The sequence below is a fragment of the Coregonus clupeaformis genome, chromosome 24 (genome assembly GCF_020615455.1).
Source record: "Coregonus clupeaformis isolate EN_2021a chromosome 24, ASM2061545v1, whole genome shotgun sequence".
Lineage (NCBI taxonomy): Eukaryota > Metazoa > Chordata > Actinopteri > Salmoniformes > Salmonidae > Coregonus > Coregonus clupeaformis.
Genome location: NC_059215.1, coordinates 36,967,182 through 36,994,363, shown reverse-complemented (window position 1 = coordinate 36,994,363; position 27,182 = coordinate 36,967,182). Strand labels below are relative to the sequence as shown.

The window sequence follows — 27,182 nt, the reverse complement described above, 5'->3', positions numbered from 1 at the left end:
CAGTGTCATTTGACTTATCAAACTAGGATTGGATGTCGTCAACCTTCTTTTCAAAATGGTTGATGAAGTCATCCACAGAGAGGGGGGGGGATTCAGCAGGGAGGAGAAGGTGGCAAAGAGCTTCCTAGGGTTAGAGGCAGATGCTTGGAATTTAGAGTGGTAGAAAGTGGCTTTAGCAGCAGAAACAGATGAAGAAAATGTAGAGAGGAGGGAGTGAAAAGATGCCAGGTCCGCAGGGAGTCTAGTTTTCCTCCATTTCCGCTCGGCTGCCCGGAGCCCTGTTCTGTGAGCTCGCAATGAGTCGTCAAGCCACGGAGCAGGAGGGGAGGACCGAGCCGGCCAGGAGGATAGGGGACATAGAGAGTCAAAGGATGCAGAAAGGGAGGAGAGGAGGATTGAGGAGGCAGAATCAGGATTTTGGAGGGAGAAGGATTGAGCAGAGGGAAGAGATGATAGGATGGAAGAGGAGAGAGTAGCGGGAGAGAGAGAGCGAAGGTTGCGACGGCGCATTACCATCTGAGTAGGGGCAGAGTGAGTAGTGTTGGAGGAGAGCGAGAGAGAAAAGGATACAAAGTAGTGGTCGGAGACTTGGAAGGGAGTTGCAGTGAGATTAGTAGAAGAACAGCATCTAGTAAAGATGAGGTCAAGCGTATTGCCTGCCTTGTGAGTAGGGGGGGACGGTGAGAGGGTGAGGTCAAAAGAGGAGAGGAGTGGAAAGAAGGAGGCAGAGAGAAATGAGTCAAAGGTTGAACGACTCTGGCTACCAGTATGTAAAAACAAAACACAAATGTAGGTTATAACTTACTCCTAGCAGCTACTGTTAGCTAGCCAAGTGCAAAGCTAGCCACTGAATCGATTCGGCCAGTTCGCGTCTGTTAGCTAGGTCGTTCCAGCTATTGTTTAGTAGCTATCCAGGTAGCAACAAGCTAGCTACATTTCGAGCACAGTAGCTACTTACTACCTAACGTTAACGCTTCAGACAATGAGGTTAGAAAAACAGCTGAATGGTAGGCAAATCCCTGCTCACCGATGCACTTCCAATGGATGCACGCTGCACTTCCAATGGGCATCGCTGCTTTTGCAGAAACATTGGCAAACAACGTGACAATTCGCTATGGAATATACTATACTGATTAACATCAGTGTTAGATCCCCGTTTCAAGACAGAATGGATAATCCGAGATGAGTCTGTTTGCAACAAACTCGGGGAGATAAAGCAAGGCTGTGGTTTAAGCAAAAAGTGAAATACATGCAGATTTTTTTCCTTTTTTGGAGCGAGCGGGGGGCGATTTGAGTGGAGTGCGATGCAAACTGCGTTGAGCGCTAAGCGATAATGAGCGGACTGGCCTGATGTGGCTTTGAGTGGTGGGAGCGGAGGGGTGAACAGCTCCGTGAGCGAGGAGCTGAGATTCTCACCGCTCCACTCCGCTCATATGCTCTGCAATCGAGTATAAATTAGTCAACAGTTGAGTCATCTACTTTATGAAATTACAGCCTGATGCGCTTGCATCAGTGAATTAATCTTCAATTGCGCTGCTTTCGCAGTGTGCAGCGGAGGGAAAGTGAACAGACACATGCCAAAGTCCTAGCTAGGCCACTAAAATGTTGCAGTCTGGCCCCATAATGTGAAAGCAAAAACAGGTTTTTATAAATTTTTGCAAATGTATATAAAATAAAAAACTTAAATATTACATTTACATAAGTATTCAGACCCTTTACTCAGTACTTTGTTGAAGCACCTTTGGCAGCTATTACAACCTCGAGTCTTCTTAGGTATGATGCTACAAGCTTGGCACACATGTATTTGGGGAGTTTCTTCCATTCTTCTCTGCAGATCCTATCATGCTCTGTCAGGTTGGATGGGAAACGTCGCTGCACAGCTATTTTCAGGTCTCTAGAGATGTTCGATCAGGTTCAAGTCCAGGCTCTGGCTGGGCCACTTAAGGACATTCAGAGACTTGTCCCGAAGCCACTCCTGCATTGACTTGGCTGTGTGCTTAGGGTTGTTGTCCTGTATGAAGGTTAACCTTTGCACCAGTCTGAGGTCCTGAGTGCTCTGGAGCAGGTTTTCATCAAGGATCTCTCTGTACTTTGCTCCGTTCATCTTTCCCTCGATCCTGACTAGTCTCCCAGTCCCTGCCACTGAAAAACATCCCCACAGCATGATGCTGCCACCACCCATGTTCACCGTGGGGATGGTGCCAGGTTTCCTCTGCTTGGCATTCAGGCTAAAGAGTTCAATCTTGGTTACATCAGACCAGAGAATCTTGTTTCTCATGGTCTGAGAGTCCTTTAGGTGCCTTTTGGCAAACTCCAAGCGGGTTGTCATGTGCCTTTTAATGAGGAGTGGGTTCCGTCTGGCCACTCTACCATAAAGGCCTGATTGTTCGAGTGCTGCAGAGATGGTTTTCCTTCTGGAAGGTTCTCCCATCTCCACAGAGGAACTCTAGAGCTCTGTTAGAGTGACCATCGGATTCTTGGTCACCTCCCAGACCAAGGCCCTTCTCCCCCGATTGCTTTGTTTGGACAGGCGGCCAGCTCTAGGAAGATTCTTGGTGATTCCAAACTTCTTCCATTTAAGAATGATGGAGGCCACTGTGTTCTTGGGGACCTTCAATGCTGCAGAAATGTTTTGGTACCCTTCCCCAGATCTGTGCCTCAATACAATCCTGTCTCGGAGCTCTACGGACAATTCCTTCGACCTCATGGCTTGTTTTTTGCTCTGACATGCACTGTCAACTGTGGGACCTTATATAGACAGGTGTGCGCCTTTCCAAATCATGTCCAATCAATTGAATTTACCACAGGTGGACTCCAATCAAGTTGTAGAAACATCTCAAGGATGATCAATGGAAACAGGATGCACCTGAGCTCAATTTAGAGTCTCATAGCAAGGGTCTGAATACTTGTTGTTTTGACTCTGTACTCCAGCACTTTGAAATGTCATACCCCCAAGACATGCTAACCTCTCATCATTACATTAACAGGGAAGGTTAGGGGGGTATGATATTTGTGGGTCTGTAACTTTCTCACTCATAATTACTAACGGTTCATTCATGATTATCCGTAATCATGGTAGCATCCAGATTAATGTTGAAGTGTTTAAAAAATATTATATTCTTATTTACAATAAAACTGACTCCAAAATGACACCATACATTATTTGCCATTAATTTCTATTGGGCACAAAATAATCTGAAACACAACCAAAACAAACAGCAAATGCATCCAAACAATTGGTAGAGCCACAATGTCACGATCGCCTATGAAATACGACCAAAGCGCAGCGTTGGGAGTGAACATGACTTTAATGTTGAAATAACGACAAAACAAAACACGATCCGTAACGTCCTCAGTACATAGACTGAACATAGAACAAAAACCCACAAACAAACAGTGAAACACAACAGTATATATATGGCTCCCAATCAGAGATAACGAGCCGACAGCTGACACTCGTTACCTCCGATTGGGAGTCATTGACCAATCACCACTAAACACAAACAAAATGAAACTCACCCATCCCCAACACCACCAAATGAAATACACCCAAACAAATGAAAGTGAACAACCCTGGCTCAAATATCAAAGTCCATGGAGCCAGAGTGTCACACACAAGCTCCATGTAGTCATTGTGTGCTATGAATATGGGACCAAATACTTAACTTTTTACTACTTTAATCCAAAAAATGTTGGCCCAATACTTTTGGTCCCCTAAAATGGGGGCACTATGCACAAAAAGTGATGTAATTTCTAAATGGTTCACCCGATATGGATGAAAATACCCTCAAATTAAATCTCTCTGCACTACAACCTCATAGTCATTGTATCATTTCAAATCCAAAGTGCTGGAGTGCAGACCCAAAACAAAAACAACAAATTGTCACTGTCCCAATACTTTTGGAGCTCACAGTGCATTCAGAAAGTATTCACCCCCCTTCACTTTTTCAACATTTTGTTGTGTTACAGCCTAAACTTAATTGAGATTTTTTTTGTCACTGGCCTACACACAATACCCCATAATGTAAAAAGGGAATTATGTTTTTCGAATTTTTACAAATTAATTAAAAATTAAAATCTGAAATGTCTTAAGTCAATAAGTATTCAACCCCTTTGTCATGTCAAGCCTAAATAAGTTCAGGAGTAAACATTTGCTTAACAAGTCACATAATAAGTTGCATGGACTCACTCTGTGTGCAATAATAATAACTACCTCATCTCTGTACCCCACACATACAATTATCTGTAAGGTCCCTCAGTTGACCAGTGAATTTCAAACACAGATTCAACCACAAAGACCAGCGAGGTTTTCCAATGCCTCACCAAGAAGGGCATCTATTGGTAGATGGGTAAAAAAAAAGCAGACATTGAATATCCCTTTCAGCATGGTGAAGTTACTAATTACACTTTGGATGGTGTATCAATACACCCAGTCACTACAAAGATACAGGCGTCCTTCCTAACTCAGTTGCCAGAGAGGAAGGAAACCACTCAGGGATTTCACCATGAGGCCAATTGTGACTTTTAAACAGTTACAGAGTTTAATGGCGGTGATAAGAGAAAACTGAGGATTGATCATCAACATTGTAGTTACTCCATAATACTAACCTGATTGACAGAGTGAAAAGAAGGAAGCCTGTACAGAATACAAATATTCCAAAACATGCTTCCTGTTTGCAACAAGGCACTAAAGTAATGTTGCAAAAAATGTGGCAAAGCAATGAACTTCTTGTCCTGAATACAAAGTGTTATGTTTGGGGCAAATTCAATACAACACATTACTGAGTACCACTCTTGAGTAATGGCTGCATCATGTTATGGGTATGCTTGTAATCATTAAGGTCTGGGGAGTTTTTCAGGATTAAAAAATAATAATACGGAATAGAGCTGCACAGGCAAAATCCTAGAAGAAAACCTGCAGGACAATAATCTAAAACACAAGGCCAAATCTACAGTGGAGTTGCTTACCAAGATGACAGTGAAAGTTCCAGAGTGATTTATATCTACTTGAAAATCTATGGCAAGACCTGAAAATGGTTGTCTAGCAATACTGTCTATTAATATTTCTGTATTTTTAATTTTTTTAAAATGCTAACATTTCGAAAAACATGTTTTTGCTTGGTCATTATGGAGTATTGCATGTAGATCGGTGAGAGAATTTTTTTTTATTTAATCAATTTTGAATTCTGTCTGTTAGACAACATAATGTGGAATAAGTCAAGGGGTATGCATACTTTCCAAAGGCACTGTACCTATATATACTGAGTATACAAAATATTAAGAACACCTGCTCTTTCCATGACGTAGACTGACCAGATGGTGAACCCAGGTGAAAGCTATGGTCCCTTATTGATGTCACTTGTTAAATCCACTTCAATCAGTGTAGATGAAGGGGAGGAAACAGGTTAAAGAAGGATCTTTAAGCGTTGTGACATATAATACATGGATTGTGCATGCATGCCATTAAGAGGGTGAATGGATAAGACAAAAAATGTAAGTGCCTTTGAATGGGGTATGGTAGTAGGTGCCAGGTGTACCGGTTTGTCAAGAACTGCAACACTGCTGCGTTTTTCATGCTGTCATGACTGTCCTGTGTGAGGATCCAAGGGCTCAGATTAACTTGGCAATGACTGACAATAACCAGACCCTCTCTCACCCACAGAAGAGGGGAGGGGGGACTGGGCCGGTTTTGACACCTCACACCCTGTTGTAAATTAGGCAGGAGGGGAATCTCTTTCTACCCGTCCAGTATTGGTGATTGGAATGTCCTTTTGTCTCCAGAAGACTTTTGCCGCCAAAACTCTAACGTCCAAAAAGTAAACGCTGGAACAATATTTCTAAGGTAAGAATGTGGGGAACAGTCAGTGGGAACCTAAAGAATAATCATGTCATATTGTTAATTATTTTGTGATGTCATTAAGAATGGCATCAAGAAAATACTGTAACTTGAAAAGTATACACAATATATATGTCAAATATTCATCCTTTTACGTTGTATATGAAAAATGATGAGAGTAGTTTTGTTAAGATAGGAATGTGATTTTAGTTTTCTAACGAGATCATAGTTTTTGATGATGCTTTGCACCAGTAACTAGCCACGCCCCAAGTGAGCTCAGAGATCGTGTCAGCATGATGGAACGCCCTTTTGACCAGAGTGTATAAAGCATGAGTTAAGAATTAACATATCAGACCAGAAAGACGTGGAGTGGTCGCTACACGTCTGAAAATGGTTGGAATGTTGAACCTCAACACAAGGTGAAGAAAATCAACTCTCAGATTAGACCCAAACTTTGCCAGGCTGCAGCTGTGCGTGTAAAGTGGTTCAAACTCTGACTAACCACACGAATTAGAGAAGAAAGCTCCCCTCTCAGACAATCACTGGGACAGCTAAGTAGCTGTTCTGGAGCGACTCCACTACAGACCAGGACAACTAAGAAAAAGGACATTGTGACCTCTTGTGGACAATCAGAGCCTTACAAGTGACCCACCGGAGAACCAGCCAAACCCTTTTCAAGAAGGCTTGGTCCGACAGAGATAAATGGCGAATGAAGGCATTCAAACACGTAAATACATTCATGATTTCTTACTCTAAACGGGCAGTGGTTCATGTGCAAAGTAAATGATTACTGTGAGTGTAGTTTCCAAATGTACGATAAGTGTTGTGTCTCTCTTTCTTTCTCTCGCTCGCTACCCCTCCCTCTTTTGGTAACCAAGCAGTCATGTTGTTGTTAGTCCGCCAGTGGCTTTTTCTCATGTATTAAGTGTGTATGCTATTCTGTGTTATTATTTAGTTAGCTAGTAAATAAATAATTAAACCAATTTGCGTAGTGCTGAGTCATAAGTAAAGCTGGAGTTCCTGCAGATCCAAGAAGTCTACGACCGTTCAGAATGACGACTGATGAGAGTTAATGATTAATACGTTGACTGTTTTATACATATTGATAGGTAAAGACCTTTAGAGTTTAATTCGGGAGATGGTAACTCTATAAACAACTTATTCCGAGGTGCCCCAAATCCTAATGAGTTAATTGTTACATGATTAATTTAATCGAGTAACAATTAAACATAGTTAGTTGATTTGATAAATAACAGTCATCATATTAATGAAAGTCACGTCATGACAACGCTGTGTGTTATAGATCTGTCATTCACAGTGAAAGCAAGTCTAAGAAGCTTTAGATCATTTCTATGCGCGCTCTTTCTATGCTTCCCGTTCTTAAGTGTCTTTTACTTTCGTTTTTTTTACACGAGCTTCAAACAACTGAAAATACAACATTTTTGGTTATGGAAAACATATTTCACAGCGGTTAAGATGGTACAATGATTCTCTACACTATACTTGCTTGTTTTGTCACATAAACTGACATTAATTAAAGCAACCAGGAAATTTCGGAGCGATTTCTGCATAGTGCATCTTTAATATTTTATGAGCTGGTTCCACAGGCATACCACTGTGGTACATTGACCGAGGAGTGACCAAGAATATGACAGTCAAATTACTGTAGATCCAGGGGGGAGGGATATAGGACAGACAAATTACTGTAGATCCAGGGAGGAGGGATATAGGACAGACAAATTACTGTAGATCCAGGGAGGAGGGATATAGGACAGACAAATTACTGTATATCCAGGGGGGAGGGATATAGGACAGACAAATTACTGTATATCCAGGGGGGAGGGATATAGGACAGACAAATTACTGTAGATCCAGGGGGGAGGGATATAGGACAGAAAAATTACTGTAGATCCAGGGGGGAGGGATATAGGACAGACAAATTACTGTAGATCCAGGGAGGAGGGATATAGGACAGTCAAATTGTACCTGTAGAACTGCAGCTGTCGCTTGCTGGGACTCCCATGGCTCCCATACCGAGCACTGAAGAGAAAAAGAGAAAAGGAGCGAGAGAGCATTGTAAAGCAAGCAAGCAAGATACAAGGCAACCTACAAGTAACACAAGGGTAAAGCAAATACAGAACTACAATACAACACACTAAGCCAATTTTCTCTGCTGATGTGAGGTTTTAATCTTTCAGCCATGCGTGTATGGCTCCACCTAGTGTTGATTCTGTGTGTGAGTGTGTGTGTGTGTGTGTGTGTGTGTGTGTGTGTGTGTGTGTGTGTGTGTGCGTGTGTGTGTGTGTGTGTGTGTATGTGTGTACACGTTTTACTATACTGGTGAGTACCAAAAGTCCTCACAAGAATAGTAAACCAACAAAAATTCTGAGAAATTAGGATATTTTGCCAGTCCTCACCTGTAAAAAGGCTATTTTAGCCTTAGGGGTTAGGTTTAGGGTTAGAATTGGAGTTAGGGTTAGAATTAGCTGTGTGTGTGTGTGTGTGTGTGTGTGTGTGTGTGTGTGTGTGTGTGTGTATTTTTACTATACTTGTGAGTACCAAAAGTCCTCACAAGAATAATAATTCAGGGAAGTGAGGACATTTAGCTGGTCCTCACTTATAAAAAGGCTATTTTAGTCTTAGGGGTTAGGTTTAGGTTTAGGGTTAGAATGAGGGTTATGGTTAGGATTAGGGGTTAGATGTTAGGGTTAGGTTTAGGGTTAGGGGTTAGGGAAAATAGGATTTGAATGGGAATCAATTGTTTGGTCCCCACAAGGATAGTAAAACAAACGTGTGTGTTTGTGGTGTGTGTGTGCGCACGTTTTACTATACTTGTGAGTACCAAAAGTCCTCACAAGAATAGTAAACCAACATATATTCTGAGAAATGAAGACATTTTGCCGGTCCTCACTTGTAAAAAGGCTATTTTAAGCTTAGGGGTTCGGTTTAGGGTTAGAATTGGAGTTAGGGTTAGAATTAGGGTTAGGGTTAGGGATAGTAGTTAGGTTTAGGGTTAGGAGTTGGGGTTAGGTTTAGGTTTAGGAGTTAAGGTTAGGGTTAGGGTAAGGGTTAGGTTTAGGGAAAATAGGATTTTGAATGGGAATCAATTGTTGGTTCCCAAAAAGTCCTCACAAGTATTGTAACACGTGTGTGTGTTTGTGTGTGTGTGTGTGTGTTTGTGTGTGCGTGTGTACTTTTTACTATACTTGTGAGTACCAAAAGACCTCACAAGAATAGTAAACCAACTCAAATTCAGGGAAGGGAGGACATTTTGCCGGTCTCACTTGTATAAAGGCTATTTTAGGCTTAGGGGTTAGGTTTAGGGTTAGGGTTAGAATTAGGGTTATGGTTTGAATTAGGGTTTAGGGTTAGGGTTAGGGATTAGTGGTTAGGTTTAGGGGTTAGGATTAAAAGGGTTTCTGTTTGTAATGGTATCAAACCTTGGTTTGCACTGGCCTTTTGCAACTTCCTGCTCTGTCTGCATATTGCACATCAGTCCGGTCTGGAGAGGGTGGGAGAACATTGGGCGGTTATTTGCCTGAGATATCAGTGGAGGCAGAGAGCTCAGAGGGTTAGGAGTTGCGGTTAGTTTTAGGTTTAGGGGGTAATGTTAGGGTTAGGGTTAGGGTTAGGGTTAGGGTTAAGGTTAGGTTTAGGGTTAGGGTTAGGGGTTAGAGAAAATAGGATTTTGCATGGGAATCAGTTGTTGGTCCCCAAAAAGTCCTCACAAGTATGATAAGTCATAGCTGTGTGTGTGTGTGTCTGTGTGTGTGTATGTGTGTGTGTGTATGTGTGTGTGTGTGTGTGTGTGTACAAGTGTGTGTATGTGTTGTACCTGTAGATCATGCCTGGGGAGGCATGCTGTTTATGGGAGAGGCGCGCCGGCGAGTCCTGGTTGGATTCAGGATACATGAGGTCACGAGGAGGGGGGCGTGGCGGAATGGAACGCCTGCTGTGGGGTCACGCTCTCACCTATGATCTCTCACCTCTGTGGACAGACAAGAAACAACATGGTAAGACTGAACTTGCTGGGTTTAGAGAATGTGTGGTGAGTTTCCATAAAGTCTTTAAATAAATACAATATCTGAAATAGATAGTGTTTCCAGAGGCTTCAGCGCTCTCAATTTGATATTTTTCTATAGTGCATCCTAGAGTCTGCTAAGGGGTTTTCATGACAATGTAGGGTATTTTGAAGGGTTGTATCTGTCACATAGTGTTTATGTGGGGTGCATCACAATTTCAGAGGGGGAGAAGCATTAGCCCAAACCCTTCATGAAATGATTTCTAAAGTCAGACGGGTTATTTTAAGGGTTTCTGCACATAGCCAAAGGGGAACAAATATTAATAAAATGTTTGCCCATCTGATAATGTTTCTAGAAGCATCAGAAGTATCATTAGTCTTATAATGTTCTACGGACAAACCCTCCAATAGATGGTGCTGTTCTATAACAATATCTGACCATCTTCAATCAGAACAAAGCAAGCAAATCACTTTATAAGTCCCATTTCATTATTGCTTCTTACACATTTCTATCAGCCAAAATGTGACAATCATCCCCCATCCCTAGATACATTTTCTGATCCAATCTACTTTAAAGGCCAGTGTTCTCTCTGATTCTGTCCCCCATTTGGATTCTGTTTACCCTAACTATGTTGTAGGATCACTGATATAAACACAATCTGATGTAGCATATGATGTGGTATCACTGTTAGAGATTTGGTTCAGATCCAAAAATGCTCATCCAAATGCAAGGAGTGGGCCATGGCTGTTGAATAAAATGGCCAACTCGAAAGGTCAGTCACATTTTCATTAGTGAAGGTCATGTCCTACAGTATCATACACTGAGTATGATAAACAATAAAAAAAAAAATGCCACTCTGAAACCCACAGTTGAACTAAAATCCACTGTAAAACCAAGAGAGTCGTTCACCTTCCAGGTCATAGATAAGACTCAAGCCACTGTTAAAGGAGGGCTGTTGCATGCTCTGGTGTGGTCTCAGTGCCAGTGACTGTGGCTGAAGCGTATCAATGTTACGACTCATTACCCTCAGCATTGTAAGGGAGCGGTCATGATAAAGCAGGGGCAGATCATGTGAAGGTGACTCCCAACTCCCTCCTCCAACTCATTGGGATACAGAGCAGAGCAGGGCTGGCCACAGGAATAATGGCTGCCTACTAGCCATTGAGCAGTTTCTGGTAGATATTCTGTACTCTGGCTGATACCAAACTCGAAATCCTCCTGACTTCAGAGTCTGGAAAGCCTGTTTTGATGTTATCTGCACGATGCGTTGATAATGAAGGGGGCTGTGCTTTTACTGGTTGATTCTCCTCCATGTCTTTGTCACTCAAACACCCACAGGCAAAGCCACACACAGCCCCCGAGCGCCGCCCCCTTCCATTGCAACTGTTGGATTTTCAAATCTAAACAACGAGAGGTCTCAACCCCCCAGGAAAAAAAATACATTTGAGAGATCCAATCAATGCGTCCGCTCAATTTCTGAGCGAATATTGCATTAACAAACGGCCTCCTTTCCAGACCAGTGAGTCACAGCTCTTCCTCGCTGTGTGGTCACGTGGGTCGCGTCAGCCAGGCACTGCTTTGCTTTATCTTGACCAGGTCGCAGTTGTAAATGAGAACTTGTTCTCAACTTGCCTACCTGGTTAAATAAAGGTTAAATAAAAATAAATAAAAAAATAGGTATTCTGTATTTAGGAGGGAAAAGAGACACTATACAATTAAAAAAGTGCTCCGTCTACTGAAAGTGCTGTATTACACGGGCACCATAGTTCACATATCTATATCCAATTCAGATTATTCTTGCCAACCGATTCTTCTTGACGATTTAGAAAGGAACATTGTCACAGATGACTAATGCTGAATCAGAAAATGCACATTTTGGATGTGACTGAAATGGCACCCTTTTAAATGGTGCACTACCAGAGCCATGACCAGAAGTAGTGCACTATATGCAGTATGGAATAGGGTGCCATTTCAGACACATCCAACATTAGTCTTTTCAGATTCAGTATTAGTCATCTGTGACAATGTTCCTTTCTAAATCGTCATGAGGAATCGGTTGGCAAGAAGAATCTGAATTTAATATAGATATGTGAACTATGGTGTCCGTGTAATACAGTACTTTCGGACAACTCTGCATTGTGTCACACATAGGCATCACCATCCATTGAATGTAACATAAATAGGCCTATTAGTTGATGTCGCTGTACAAACAGTAGATGGAGCACTTTCTTTTATTATATAATTTAGGTCGTATTCACCAGACAGCAAATGGAGGAAAACAGACTGAAACAGGGAGGGACTACCTGAACTTTTTTCCCTTTTCCACTGTGCACTAATGAATGCAACCATAGTTTTCCCACTGTCATAGAGCTTCACTGTTAAACCCGTCCCTTGCCCTTGGTCTGATAAATCAGCCTAAAACGCTCGTGTAATTGGAAATGTATACTCCCTCGATCTAAGAATAGAAGTTCATTAAAAAATGGAAAGGTCTGATGAATCCAAGAATAACAGATTACATAGAAGGATGAGCAGGGAGATGGCAACCAAGAGGGACATGGACCAATTCAGACTATGGCCCCGTCCAAAAAGAACCCCTTGCCCCTTAGGCACTTGAGTAGAATGTGAAATAATTTTAATAAAATAATTTAAAAGTGTAAGCAATATGGGGGTTGCTCCACCGTTCCCTCTGATAGGCTGGGTGAAATTTTCACCATATTGCTAATACCTATCCAATCCTTTCAGATGAAGAGAAATTGACTGCCAATGTACACATGGAGTTTGGTATTTAAAATGTAGTGCATAGCTGTAGGCATTAAACTAAGCAGTAACCTGGTTTCTACTCTAAAAATACATAGATCCCAGATGCCCTCTCAATTTTTTCCCTGTGTGTGCGTGTGTGTCTGTATGTGTGTGTGTGAGCGTGTGTTTGTGCTGACGAGGAGCCCAGGGAGGCCGACCTACTCCTGCCTCTTGCCCCCGTCCTTGTTCCGGCCAAGGAAGCAGAGAGCGAGCCAAGAACAATTTTCCTGGCACCAAATGAAACACGACAGACATGGTGCCATAAAACAAGAGGGAATGGAGTGACGGAGAAAGTGAAGAGTCTGCGTTCCACCGTTCCTGTAGCTCTTTGAGCCTATAGAGCAGGGTTCTTCAATCCTGGTCCTGGAGGGCCGAAACACCTCTGTTTTTCATCCTCTCCTTCTAATCAGGGGCTAATTCAGACCTGGGAAAACCAGGTGAGTGCAATTAACTACCAGGTAGAAATAAAAAACAGAAGTGTTTCGGCCCTCCAGGACCAGGATTGAAGAACCCTGCTATAGAGCAACTGAAACAACCCACCACAGCCCTCCGACTGCAGCTGCCTTTGAACCGAACACAAGCCATGATAGTGGATCAACAACTCCCAAGAGCTAGAGACCAAGAGGTGAGACGGGAAGGAGTCCAATGTATCCATGTCTTAGTGCTTTGCTGGATGTGGTCAACAAAATGCATGCTTGCTCTCTGAAGTCAGTGCTGAATGAGGTGATATGACATATAAAAACCGTAAACCAGATGTCAAAAACAAGTGAGCAAGATTACCAAAACTCTAAATGAATCTCCAACAGGTAGACCCCAGGGGGTAAACACATTGTGAGAAATCAGCAGGTTTTTCAAACAAAAAGGGGTATAGAAAGAGGTATAAAGGAGAGACGGCAAAGGGAAGAGGAATGCATTGACTAACAGTATATAGTGGAGCAACACATGGGGACTCTGCAGCTTGCTCTCAGCCAATGACAACTAATCTGGGACAAACTCCAACCGAGAGGATCGTCGGCCCGTCGGAGGACGTTTGATGTATCACCCTCAGCTCACATTTCTGCTGTCTCATGCCATCATCATCGGCTTTCAGCAGAAGGAGAGAGGGAGGGACAAGAGGAGCAAGGTAGCGAGGGAGGGAGGGAGGGAGGGAGGGAGAGTGCTCACTTTGCAGCTATGCCTAAGGAGGTGACACTGATTGGAAAGACTAGAGCCTGGATCACACAGGGATGCAGCTAGAGAGAGGACAGTTGATACAATACCAATCAGCAGACAATCTACGACTAAATTATAATCAGGTCCTGTGTGGCTCAGTTAGTAGAGGATGGCACTTACAATGCCAGGGTTGTGGGTTCGATTCCCACGGGGGACACGTACGAAAATGTATGTGTTCACTGCTGTAAGTCGCTCTGGATGAGAGCATCTGCTAAATTACTCAAATGTAAAACATTGTAATAATACTAGTGTGATGAAAATAAATTGTTTACTGAGTGTTTCCATATGAAACGAGGAGAAAAAAACACCATGATAATGAGTAGTTTTTTTATTTCAATAAAAAAAGTAATACATTCATTTATGAATATTGACAAATATAAACATGAATATTGAAAAAACTCAACTTTAGATTTGGCTTCTTTTTCAATATATTGTTGAACATAATATACTCTATGGGCAGATCAAAGTTTCCGAATGCGATCTCTAACAGTTTAAAAGTTATTTTATAAAGAGAAAATGGTATAGTAGGCAATGTAACCAATCATAGCCCTGCTGTTACTTGTATCATTGCATATCCTGAAAATCACCAGCAGAGGGCGACCTCTCTGAATTCATTTTCACATTCTCTCTGTTGGTAATGCCTACAAATTGGATCCTAACTCTTAAAGTAGCAGAGATCCCACTCTGGAACTTTGATATGCCCGTACAGTATATTATGCTCAACAATATATTACAAAATGTGCCAAATCGAAAATTCTGTTTTTTCAATATTCATCTTTATATTTTTCTATATTCATAAATTCATGTAAAAATTGTTTTACTGAAATCAAAACACTACTCATATTACCAGAGCAAGCAGTAAAGCTTCATATGACACCAATTGTTGCATTGTAGCACCTATAGATAACAAACTATGGAGTCTTCAAGGAGGCCTAGGTAAGGCCAAAATGTCATAAATAAGCTATATAAGCACTGATAAACTATATAACATGTTCACATTATCCTATCCTATCGCAGGTCAAGTCAACCCAGAGGGCTACGAGTCACAATACTTACATTGTATATAAATGTATGACATAATTTAAATATCATATCACAATCCTTTATACCAGTCATTGTGGAACCTGCATTATGTGCACTGTTTCTGTCCCAATTGAATCCAAACAGGGTATGATGCATTACCATGATTAACAAGGAGACATTGAAACATTCAAATAGTGATAAGAGACTAATATCACTGTAGTAAAACGTAGCAGAATGGAGTGCATGTCAGCTATACATACGGTCTGTAGCATGGCCGTTGGTAGAGGGGCTGAGTCATATGTGTGGATGTTTGGAATCAGACAGAAAATCTGTGCATGTTTTATCTTGATGTGTAAATAGATCTGGAGCTGTCCTGGGGGAGATGGACTGGCATGGAGACAGGAGAGGGTTGGCTAATGTTAGGCTATAAACTCCATCTCCCCCAGCCCTATCACAATGTATTGAAACCTGAGGCTCGGCTGACTTTGATAAAATCAAATCAAATCAAAAGGTATTTGACACATACACATATTTAGCAGATGTTATTGCGGGTGTAGCGAAATGCTTGTGTTCCTAGCTCCAATAGTGCAGTAGTATCTAACAATTCAATAGTATCTAACAATTCAATGGTGGGTTTATCACCGATAGGGGAGAGTGGGGTAAGTTGAGCCGATGGTGTAAATTTAGCCACCCTTGTTTCTTGGGAACCATACACAAAATTAATCATTTTACCAAATATTTAGGAAGAGGTCATCATTTCATGGAGTCTGTGAAGGAAGAAACCAAATGTAAAAAGTGTTAAGCACGTTAAGTCCAAGTTAAGTTATTTTCACTAAGTCAAATGAATTTATTGTGTTAGAGGTTTCATGATGCTTGTATCTAAACCAAAGTAGATACTTTTAAGATTATGCTATACATTAGTTGGGGTCTCTATAAGCTTCAATATGAGGTCCTAAACCTAGCATAAAAGTGCATCCTTGTAGCTGTGTGGGCTAATATACTGTAGTCAAAATGTTTGCCTTGCGGTAAGTTGAGCCAATGACAAGTTGAGTAAATTGAAGTGTTTTCTTCCCAGGCGTAATGCAAGGCATTATCTATGGGGATATGAGGTAACAACAGGGCCTGGCCTATGTTAAAAGTGTAAAAGAAAAAGTACAAAGTGTTTGCAAGGTGTTAAGCATATGTTAAAATATTCTTTAAATGATTAAAAGACAAAAAAGCAATTGTGATTGTGTTGAATTGTGTTTGGGAAATAAAGAAAAAGGTAGTGTTACTATTTAATTCAGTTAATAAATTTGTAGGCAGCTTAATTTACCTTGTCTCGTGGCTCAACTTACCCCATACCCGGGATAAGTTGTGCCAAGCGACCACTTTTTTTAGACAAGCTATGCTTTCAAAACTGTAATGTTTACATGAATCCTGATTATTTCCAGGGATATGCAACATCCTACAATATATTTACTTGTTGAAAAGAATACTATATTTCCCTTGATGGAGTGATGCTGAATATAAAAAATGGCTCAACTTACCCCACTCTCCCCTACAGTATGTTACTATTTCTGCTACATAATATACTGCAGGTATCTTCTTCAAACCTCCTCTAACAGAGATTATCTCAGTATATCATATAAGTCTGAAGCTCGTTTTGACTGCAGTTGCTCCAAGCAACTTTTGGAAGACATTTTAAGCACTCATATGAATGGAATGGAGTTAATGTTAGGTCATACTGCGGCCCGAGTGCTTGTTGGAGCAGCAACCACTTAGTAAGGTATTGCAAACATTCCCTCATCCGGCATTATCTGCATTGTCAGCGAACTTCCAAGATATTTTTCTTTACATCCCCTGTATCTATCCATCTATCCTCCACATACTGTGTGTTTTGTCTGTGTTCGGTGAGTATGTTGTGAGTCCTTTGTGTGTTGAGTCCACTGGTACCAGAGGCAGTTTAAAGCGCCTGAATGGACACGGTAGTGGTAGTGACTCCACGTTTCATTCGAGATTCTAGATACCTCTATATGTTTTTATCTCCCTCAGTTCAAAATCAATCAGAGTGCAGTGGTACTACACCATCTGCCTGTGGGAAGATGCAATCAGCCCAGTCCACTTGGTCGTGCTGCTGCTTCAGTTTCAACTGTTCTGCCTGCGGCTAGAGAACCCTGACCTGTGCACCGGACGTGCTACCTTGTCCCGCACCTGCTGTCTCGACCTCTGAATGCTCGGCTATGAAAAGCCAACTGACATTTACTCCTGAGGTACTGATCTGTTGCACCCTCTACATCCACTGTGATTATTATTTAACCCTGTTGGTCATCTATGAACGTTTGTACATCTTGAAGAACAATCTGGCCTTAAATGGCCATGTACTTTTATAATCTCCACCCGGCAAAGCCAGAAGAGGACTAGCCACCCCTCAGAGCCTGGTTTCTCTCTAGGTTTCTTCCTAGGTTCCTGCCTTTCTAGGGAGTTTTTACACTGTGCTTCTACATCAGCATTGCTTGCTGTTTGGGGTTTTAGGCTTGGTTTCTGTATAGCACTTTGTGACATCGGCTTTATAAATAGATTTGATTGATTGATTGATATTACACAAGCATCACAAGGGGTATACATTCTGAATCAGCATCAGCATCAGCATTGTATCAGCATCAGCATCAGCAAAGGTGCGAGATAACTCCTGGACTATGAAGGCAGAGAGGAGAGGACGTTCAGTTGTGCTACCTTTCTGTAACTAAACATTTAGAACAAAATATGTAAATCCAGATGTGATTTTGACTTTTAGATTTGGTAAAGAGAAGACCAAAACACTAAGCTTGACTGAAGCTCTCCACCCATTTTGAATTGGACTATGTTTTTGTATCATCCTCTTTCTCCAATGTTCCTTGGACCATCAATATCCTTGCTCTGACTGAGTAAACCGTTGTGACTATTAAATACAGAGCGTGATTCCGTTTCACAATCATCAATATTTAATGGTGTTAACTCAGATGGAAACTGCAGTTACCAGAGGCAATGCTCTGAGGGATGGGAGGTTATTATCAACAGAGGACGGGCATTTATCATTAACTACTTGGATTAGTAACAATTCTGAAATGGCTGTTAGAAGGTTTCTATGAAGTTAGAAGTTTGCTATCATGGAGTTTAACAAAATTGCCAAATTACCAAAGCATGGCTAATATTCCCTCTAAGAACAGAACATTTTGAGAATGTAGGTTGCTTCAGATACAAATCCATTGATCCAAATTGTATTGTGGTCCTCTGTAGCTCAATTGGTAGAGCATGGCGCTTGTAACGCCAGGGTAGTGGGTTCGATCCCCGGGACCACCCATACGTAACAAAATGAATGCACACATGACTGTAAGTCGCTTTGGATAAAAGCGTCTGCTAAATGGCATATTATTATTATTATTACTCAGTTCCTACTTCCAGGAATAATTACTATAATTATTTAGTCCCTTTCGGGAAATGTGTCTTGCATCTCAACAAAACACAGCACAGCATCACCACATACAGTGAGGGAAAAAAGTATTTGATCCCCTGCTGATTTTGTACGTTTGCCCACTGACAAAGAAATGATCAATCTATAATTTTAATGGTAGGTTTATTTGAACAGTGAGAGACAGAATAACAACGAAAAAGAAGAAGCACATTAAGGTCCTGGAGTGGCCTAGCCAGTCTCCAGACCTTAATCCCATAGGAAATCTGTGGAGGGAGCTGAAGGTTCGAGTTGCCAAACGTCAGCCTCGAAACCTTAATGACTTGGAGAAGATCTGCAAAGAGGAGTGGGACAAAATCCCTCCTGAGATGTGTGCAAACCTGGTGGCCAACTACAAGAAATGTCTGACCTCTGTGATTGCCAACAAGGGTTTTGCCACCAAGTACTAAGTCATGTTTTGCAGAGGGGTCATATACTTATTTCCCTCATTAAAATGCTAATCAATTTATAACATTTTTGACATGCGTTTTTCTGGATGATTTTGTTGTTATTCTGTCTCTCACTGTTCAAATAAACCTACCATTGAAATTATAGACTGATCATTTCTTTGTCAGTGGGCAAACGTACAAAATCAGCAGGGGATCAAATACTTTTTTCCCTCACTGTAAGTGCATAAATACATACATAATTCACAAGCAATAACTTCAGCAGACAACACAGCGTTTTCTACTATTACTGAGGTAAAATAATGTCCTGATAATTCTATGACCCAAATAGCCTATAGTAAATGGTTGCTCCTTCAAAGGACAGATCCATCATCTAATATTTGTCATAACCCAATGGGTCTATAGCGCCCCAGGTCAGAGGGCACTTAATATACGATCAAGAGAGGGAGGGAGCAACGCCTTGCAACAAGTCAAATCCCCACTTCCTGACATCATCGCTGGACACATCGTGTCAATGTTCAGAGAACAGCGCTGTAAGTGTGCAGAGCATAAAGATCAATTTCTTAGCTGAACTGAGGATACCACTGACAGCTGTGCCAAATACGCTTGCCCCAGGATTAAATTATTTAAGTATTATCAAACAGTAGATACACAAGCATCTCGTTGACAAAACAGGAGCATGTATGGTACAAAGTTGTGTATGACTAGTAGTCATTCTTCTACTGGTATTTTAAAATATATTGCTAATGCCTGGTCTATAATTGCTGAGTCAAGAATTTGGACAATGGTATAAACTGAGATTTGTGATCAATGGATAAATGTTGTTCTCTAAAAGCGTATTCAAACTCACAGATCCAGGACACTCGCTTGTATTCAACACCTTACTGCACCAAACAATGCAACAGTCTTAAACCCAGCTTTGGACTGAATCTCAATCTTACATGCAATGCCCCCCATTGAATGCGCAAAAACAAAATACTCTAGCTAAACCCTTCAGTAATTTGGCAAGAGCAGATTGCAGTATTAAACTGCATGTTTAAGACTAAAATCAAATCAAAATGTATGCCGAATACAACAGGTGTAGGTAGACCTTACAGTGAAATGCTTACTTACAAGCCCTTAACAAACAATGCAGTTTTAAGAAAAATAAGTGTTAAGTAAAAAATAGATAAGTAAAAATGACAAATTATTGAAGAGCAGCAGTAAAATATAACAACTGTAGGGAGACTATATACAGTAGGGAGGCTATATACTCTGCACAAAAAAAACTAGTTTCATAGCCACGGAAACTAAAAGTGTCCTCTAGCATGCATCAAATTGACACCTAAACCATATGCAGAAATATCAAACAAATAGTTCATCATAATTAAGAGATATCTCAAAGAGGACATTCACTGAAGATTATTGATTTCTACTGGTGGCAGACCATCTCTAGTGAGGCAATCACACAGTTAACTTTCAAGTCTGGTTTGCACAGCAAGAAAAGATAAATGTGTTAAGATGATATCATCGTCTACTAGAGACCACTGCAGCCCTGCAAAGATCCTATACAGCAACCAGCCATACGCACATTCAGCACACCGATATCTGTTCTGCTCCGTCCTCCAGCACAGTGCTACTGCAAGCTATTAGACTAAAACAGAACACTAGTTATTGAGCAATGTCATTGAGCTTCAGTACCCACCTCTGTCTTTGCCAATGCCCAGTTTAGCTAACCCCAACCTGGCTCAGATGGTGGAGATGAGGGGTGGTGATGGAAGGGTAAGCGGAGATCTCTTTTAGAGAGTGAGAGAGGGACAAAAGGAGAGAAAAAGGGGGGATGTCAGCAGAGGGATGCCGGTGGCTAGCCTTCACTTGCTGTATTCTTCCCTGCAGAGTCTGCCTTTGCGCAACAGCATATCTGGAGTCAGTGTGTGTGTGTATGTGTGTGTGTGTGTGTGTATGGGGGGGTAATGAGATGAGAAGCTCAGAGAGAAACTGAGATTCATAGAGGAGGAGCATTCCCTCTTACTCCATGGAGCACTTACCGACACGTGCACACACTTCAGGAATATCAGATCTACTATAGAAACTAGAAATACATTAACCTAACAAGATATTCAATCAAATGATACAATACACATTACCCACTGGGCAAAAACTGGTTGAATCAATGTTGTTTCCACGTCATTTCAACAAATAAATTAAATATGATGACGTTGAAACAACAATTTCATATTTCTTTCACATAAATGAATTATTTTGTTGATTTTAAGTTGAATTCACGTTAGTTGACAACTCAACCAAATGTAAATCAAAACTAGAGGTTAAACTGACATATGTGCCCAGTGGGAACCTTTTGACTGGATAGTATCTTGAACCTCAAGTGATTGCTCTAATTTTGTTCCTTGTTTGACGGACAAGGTATCAAACCCAGGTCTTCTGCACACTGTGTTAGCCTACTGAGCTTAAGCTTCGCGAGCTAACACAAGTATTCAGGTCTCAGACAAGGTTGCTCATCATGCTAGTTCCTCTCCTCAGATCCCTCCACTCTGACACACTGGCTCAAAGCAAAGTTAGTCTTGCCACACAAAGTGACTGGAGGTTTGAATGGAACCTGTCACCTCTCAAAGCAGGGTCACAAAAAGGGAGAGGAGCACTTCTTCTAGAGAGGCTCAGGTTTCTGTCACAGAGGTGTATATGGTCACACTGCATTGTAGGTTTTTTTCCATCAGACTCAAACATTCAGCACTTTGCTGAAACTCTGCCCCAAGGTCATCATTGTCAAAGGAAAGGACTGCTGCCATGAGGAAAAACACTAGCTTGGCCATTCCCTCAAAAAAGTATGCACCAATAATGAACGTTTGACACCTCAAGGGTGTCTATCTCTGTTGCGCAATAATTAATTTGCAAACGTATTTCTAATTGTTTGTTTATAGCTCTGATAGTGGGTTTATAACTAAACTGGGCACATGCCATGAGTCAAGAAAGTAATTGGTTACCCTTGCTTTCCAGGATGTAGCGATACTATAGTCTGGTGAAAGAAGACTAGACCATGTGTCGGGGGACAGACGTCACAACCTGCAGTGTAAAAGTCTCAGCATGCTGAGCAGTGGAGGCTCCTCAGAGGAGGAAGGGAAGGACCAGCCTCCTCAGTGAATTTCATAAAAATAGTGAAACATAAAAAAAGCTATACTTTTTTAGATAAAACAACACTAAATACACTGCTCAAAAAAATAAAGGGAACACTTAAACAACACATCCTAGATCTGAATGAATGAAATAATCTTATTAAATACTTTTTTCTTTACATAGTTGAATGTGCTGACAACAAAATCACACAGAAATTATCAATGGAAATCAAATTTATAAATTAAAGTGGAAAACCACACTACAGGCTGATCCAACTTTGATGTAATGTCATTAAAACAAGTCAAAATTAGGCTCAGTAGTGTGTGTGGCCTCCACGTGCCTGTATGACCTCCCTACAACGCCTGGGCATGCTCCTGATGAGGTGGTGGATGGTCTCCTGAGGGATCTCCTCCCAGACCTGGACTAAAGCATCCACCAACTCCTGGACAGTCTGTGGTGCAACGTGGCGTTGGTGGATGGAGTGAGACATGATGTCCCAGATGTGCTCAATTGGATTCAGGTCTGGGGAACGGGCGGGCCAGTCCATAGCATCAATGCCTTCCTCTTGCAGGAACTGCTGACACACTCCAGCCACATGAGGTCTAGCATTGTCTTGCATTAGGAGGAACCCAGGGCCAACCGCACCAGCATATGGTCTCACAAGGGGTCTGAGGATCTCATCTCGGTACCTAATGGCAGTCAGGCTACCTCTGGCGAGCACATGGAGGGCTGTGCGGCCCCCCAAAGAAATGCCACCCCACACCATGACTGACCCACCGCCAAACCGGTCATGCTGGAGGATGTTGCAGGCAGCAGAACGTTCTCCACGGCGTCTCCAGACTCTGTCACGTCTGTCACATGTGCTCAGTGTGAACCTGCTTTCATCTGTGAAGAGCACAGGGCGCCAGTGGCGAATTTGCCAATCTTGGTGTTCTCTGGCAAATGCCAAACGTCCTGCACGGTGTTGGGCTGTAAGCACAACCCCCACCTGTGGACGTCGGGACCTCATACCACTCTCATGGAGTCTGTTTCTAATAATAATAATAATAATATGCCATTTAGCAGACGCTTTTATCCAAAGCGACTTACAGTCATCTGTGCATACATTTTTACGTATGGGTGGTCCCGGGGATCGAACCCACTACCCTGGCGTTACAAGCGCCATGCTCTACCAATTGAGCTACAGAGGACCGTTTGAGCAGACACATGCACATTTGTGGCCTGCTGGAGGTCATTTTGCAGGGCTCTGGCAGTGCTCCTCCTGCTCCTCCTTGCACAAAGGCGGAGGTAGCGGTCCTCCTGCTGGGTTGTTGCCCTCCTACGGCCTCCTCCACGTCTCCTGATGTACTGGCCTGTCTCCTGGTAGCGCCTCCATGCTCTGGACACTACGCTGACAGACACAGCAAACCTTCTTGCCACAGCTCGCATTGATTTGCCATCCTGGATGAGCTGCACTACCTGAGCCACTTGTGTGGGTTGTAGACTCCGTCTCATGCTACCACTAGAGTGAAAGCACCGCCAGCATTCAAAAGTGACCAAAACATCAGCCAGGAAGCATAGGAACTGAGAACTGGTCTGTGGTCACCACCTGCAGAACCACTTCTTTATTGGGGGTGTCTTGCTAATTGCCTATAATTTCCACCTGTTATCTATTCCATTTGCACAACAGCATGTGAAATGTATTGTCAATCAGTGTTGATTCCTAAGTGGACAGTTTGATTTCACAGAAGTGTGATTGACTTGGAGTTACATTGTGTTGTTTAAGTGTTCCCTTTATTTTTTTGAGCAGTGTATATTCACGTCACCAAATAATTTATTAATACACACTGTTTTGCAATAAAGGTCTGCAGTAATCTCAACAGCACTCTGCAGGGTAGCACCATGGTGTAGCCGGAGGACAGCTAGTTTCCGTCCTCATCTGGGTACATTGACTTCAATACAAAACCTAGGAGGCTCATGGTTCTCATCCCCTTCCATAGACTTACACAGTAATTACTTCCGGCGGATGTCCTCCAACCTATCAGAGCTCTTGCAGCATGAACTGACATTTTCTCCACCCAATCAAAGGAACTAATAATGAATCTAGTACTGAAAGCTACAGCTACAGCTAGCTAGCACTGCAGTGCATAACATGTGGTAAGTTGACTCAAAGAGAGAGACAAACAATAGCAGAATTTTTTTTTTCAAATGCATTTCTTCAAAAATGAAGGAAAAGTGAGAGTGAGGGAGAGAGTGAGAGAGCTAGCTATATTTAGTATAATTTTTTTCACTTTCACTTTCACTTACTTAACTAACTTAGCTAGCTAGCTAGTTTAGCCTACTCAAACACCCGGCTCAAACAGAGAGGGATGCTACACTATATATACAAAAGTATGTGGACACCCCTTCAAATTAGTGAATTTGGCCATTTCAGCCACAAACGTTGCTGACAGGTATATAAAATCGAGCACACAGCCATGCAATCTCCATAGACAAACATTGGCAGTAGAATAACCTTACTGAAGAGCTCAGTGACTTTCAATGTGGCACCGTCATAGAATGCCACTTTTCCAACAAGTCAAAATGTCTGCCCTGCTAGAGCTGCCCGGTCAACTGTAAGTACTGTTATTGTGAAGTGGAAACGTCTAGGAGCAACAACGGCTCAGCCGCGAAGTGGTAAGCCACACAAACTCACAGAATGGGACCGCCGAGTGCTGATGCGCGTAGCAACACTCAGTACTGCGTTCCAAACGGCCTCTGGAAGCAACATCAGCACAATATTTGTTTGTCGGGAGCACAAGCCTAAGATCGCCATGCGCAATGCCAAACGCCGGCTGGAGTGGTGTAAAGCTTGCCGCCATTGGACTCTGGAGCAGTGGATACGCATTCTCTGGAGTGATGAATCACGCTTCACCCTCTGGCAGAATTAATGTTCGAGGAGCAGGTGTCCACATACTTTTGGTCATGTAGTGTATGTTACCTAAATGGATATATGGCTATCCAATACTGGAACTTTTCCAAGTCAAGGTAAGCTTTTGGTTTTATTAATTTATTGCTAAACTGCTTGCTAACTGTACACTGTACTGCATGATTGTAGAGGGTTTACTAATGCGTTAGTTCTAATAGCTATGTTGAATAAGACGTTAGATAATATGGTGACAACGATATAGGCTGAGTGTAGCGTTAGCAGTTATGATATGAAGGTTGGGCTTTGAAAGGTTTTTTCGCCTGGTCACAGACAGCTGATGTATTGTGCACTGAAGTCCACAAGCGAAGGGAAAAGGTGAGAGAGGAGGAGAGCGCATAGATGTGAGACGGAGCAAAGTGATCATGCTGTTTGTATGTGGCTGCTATGAAAGTTAACTGTGTTTGCGTGTGATTAGCGGTGTATTCGTTCTGCCGATTCTGTTGAAAAACATTTCTTAAACGGAAGCAAACAAAACGGAACGGGGAGAAACATACCTACATTCTTCCAATAGAAACTCTTGTTTGCAACTGTTGGACTAATGATTACACGTTAGATCAAATAAAAAGTTTCTCAATACTTTGTTATATACCCTTTGTTTGCAATGACACAGGTCAAACGTTTTCTGTAAGTCTTCACAAGGTTTTCACACACTGTTGCTGGTATTTTGGCCCATTCCTCCATGCAGATCTCCTCTAGAGCAGTGATGTTTTGGGGCTGTCGCTGGGCAACACGGACTTTCAACTCCCTCCAAAGATTTTCTATGGGGTTGAGATCTGGAGACTGGCTAGGCCACTCCAGGACCTTGAAATGCTTCTTACGAAGCCACTCCTTCGTTGCCCGGGCGGTGTGTTTGGGATCATTGTCATACTGAAAGACCCAGCCACGTTTCATCTTCAATGCCCTTGCTGATGGAAGGAGGTTTTCTCAAAAAATCTCACGATACATGGCCCCATTCATTCTTTCCTTTACACGGACCAGTCGTCCTGGTCCCTTTGCAGAAAAACAGCCCCAAAGCATGATGTTTCCACCCCCATGCTTCACAGTAGGTATGGTGTTCTTTGGATGCAACTCAGCATTCTTTGTCCTCCAAACACGACGAGTTGAGTTTTTACCAAAAAGTTCTATTTTGGTTTCATCTGACCATATGACATTCTTCCAATCCTCTTCTGGATCATCCAAATGCACTCTAGCAAACTTCAGACAGGCCTGGACATGTACTGGCTTAAGCAGGGGGACACGTCTGCCACTGCAGGATTTGAGTCCCTGGCGGCGTAGTGTGTTACTGAAGGTAGGCTTTGTTACTTTGGTCCCAGCTCTCTGCAGGTCATTCACTAGGTCCCCCTGTGTGGTTCTGGGATTTTTGCTCACCGTTCTTGTGATCATTTTGACCCCACGGGGTGAGATCTTGCGTGGAGCCCCAGATCGAGGGAGATTATCAGTGGTCTTCCATTTCCTAATAATTGCTCCCACAGTTGATTTCTTCAAACCAAGCTGCTTACCTATTTCAGTCTTCCCAGCCTGGTGCAGGTCTACAATTTTGTTTCTGGTGTCCTTTGACAGCTCTTTGGTCTTGGCCATAGTGGAGTTTGGAGTTTGGAGTGTGACTGTTTGAGGTTGTGGACAGGTGTCTTTTATACTGATAACAAGTTCAAACAGGTGCCATTAATACAGGTAACGAGTGGAGGACAGAGGAGCCTCTTAAAGAAGAAGTTACAGGTCGGTGAGAGCCAGAAATCTTGCTTGTTTGTAGGTGACCAAATACTTATTTTCCACCATATTTTGCAAATAAATTCATTAAAAATCCTACAATGTGATTTTCTGGATTTTTTTTCCTCAATTTGTCTGTCATAGTTGACGTGTACCTATGATGAAAATTACAGGCCTCTCTCATCTTTTTAAGTGGGAGAACTTGCACAATTGGTGGCTGACTAAATACTTTTTTCCCCCACTGTAGTAGCCTAAACCTATCAATGTTACATTGAGCTGGGTGAATGGAATATGAATGACAATCAACCAATGTGCTGTAATAGAAATAAGGCCAACAATTATTTGATCGTCCTCCCTCATCTTAAAAGGCACAGACCGCCACTGATGCTGAGGTGGCAGATCATGTGGTGAGAGCATCTGGTGCAGGGTATGTTGGGCAGTGCTGGCAGCATGGGCTCTGCTTGGCTGAGAACAAGACTCATAGGTTTGGCCAATCTGCTATCTAGCTAGTAATAGAGATGCCTGACGAACATGCAGAGGCTTTTCAGGTTTTCATTTTGGTGTTGATATTCCAAGATATTGCTTCAGGGCCTCTTGAGCGCAACATACTTAACACACTAACAATCACCCTGACATTAACATCTTACCT

At 42.2% G+C, this 27,182-nt stretch overlaps 1 protein-coding gene across 1 annotated transcript in view; it reads right to left on the bottom strand.

Moving 5' to 3' along the window:
* Positions 1–20,653, bottom strand: part of LOC121538214 (voltage-gated potassium channel subunit beta-2) — a 109,902-nt gene extending 89,249 nt beyond the window's left edge. Inside the window, exons 1-3 of the mRNA XM_041846040.2 lie at positions 20,453–20,653; positions 9,672–9,824; positions 7,823–7,876 (exon numbers count right to left, since the gene is read on the bottom strand). Of these exons, the coding sequence (XP_041701974.1) occupies positions 7,823–7,876; positions 9,672–9,748 (131 nt within the window). The 5' untranslated portion in view covers positions 9,749–9,824; positions 20,453–20,653. The remainder of the gene's footprint in view (positions 1–7,822; positions 7,877–9,671; positions 9,825–20,452) is intronic.
* Positions 20,654–27,182: the final 6,529 nt, after the last annotated feature.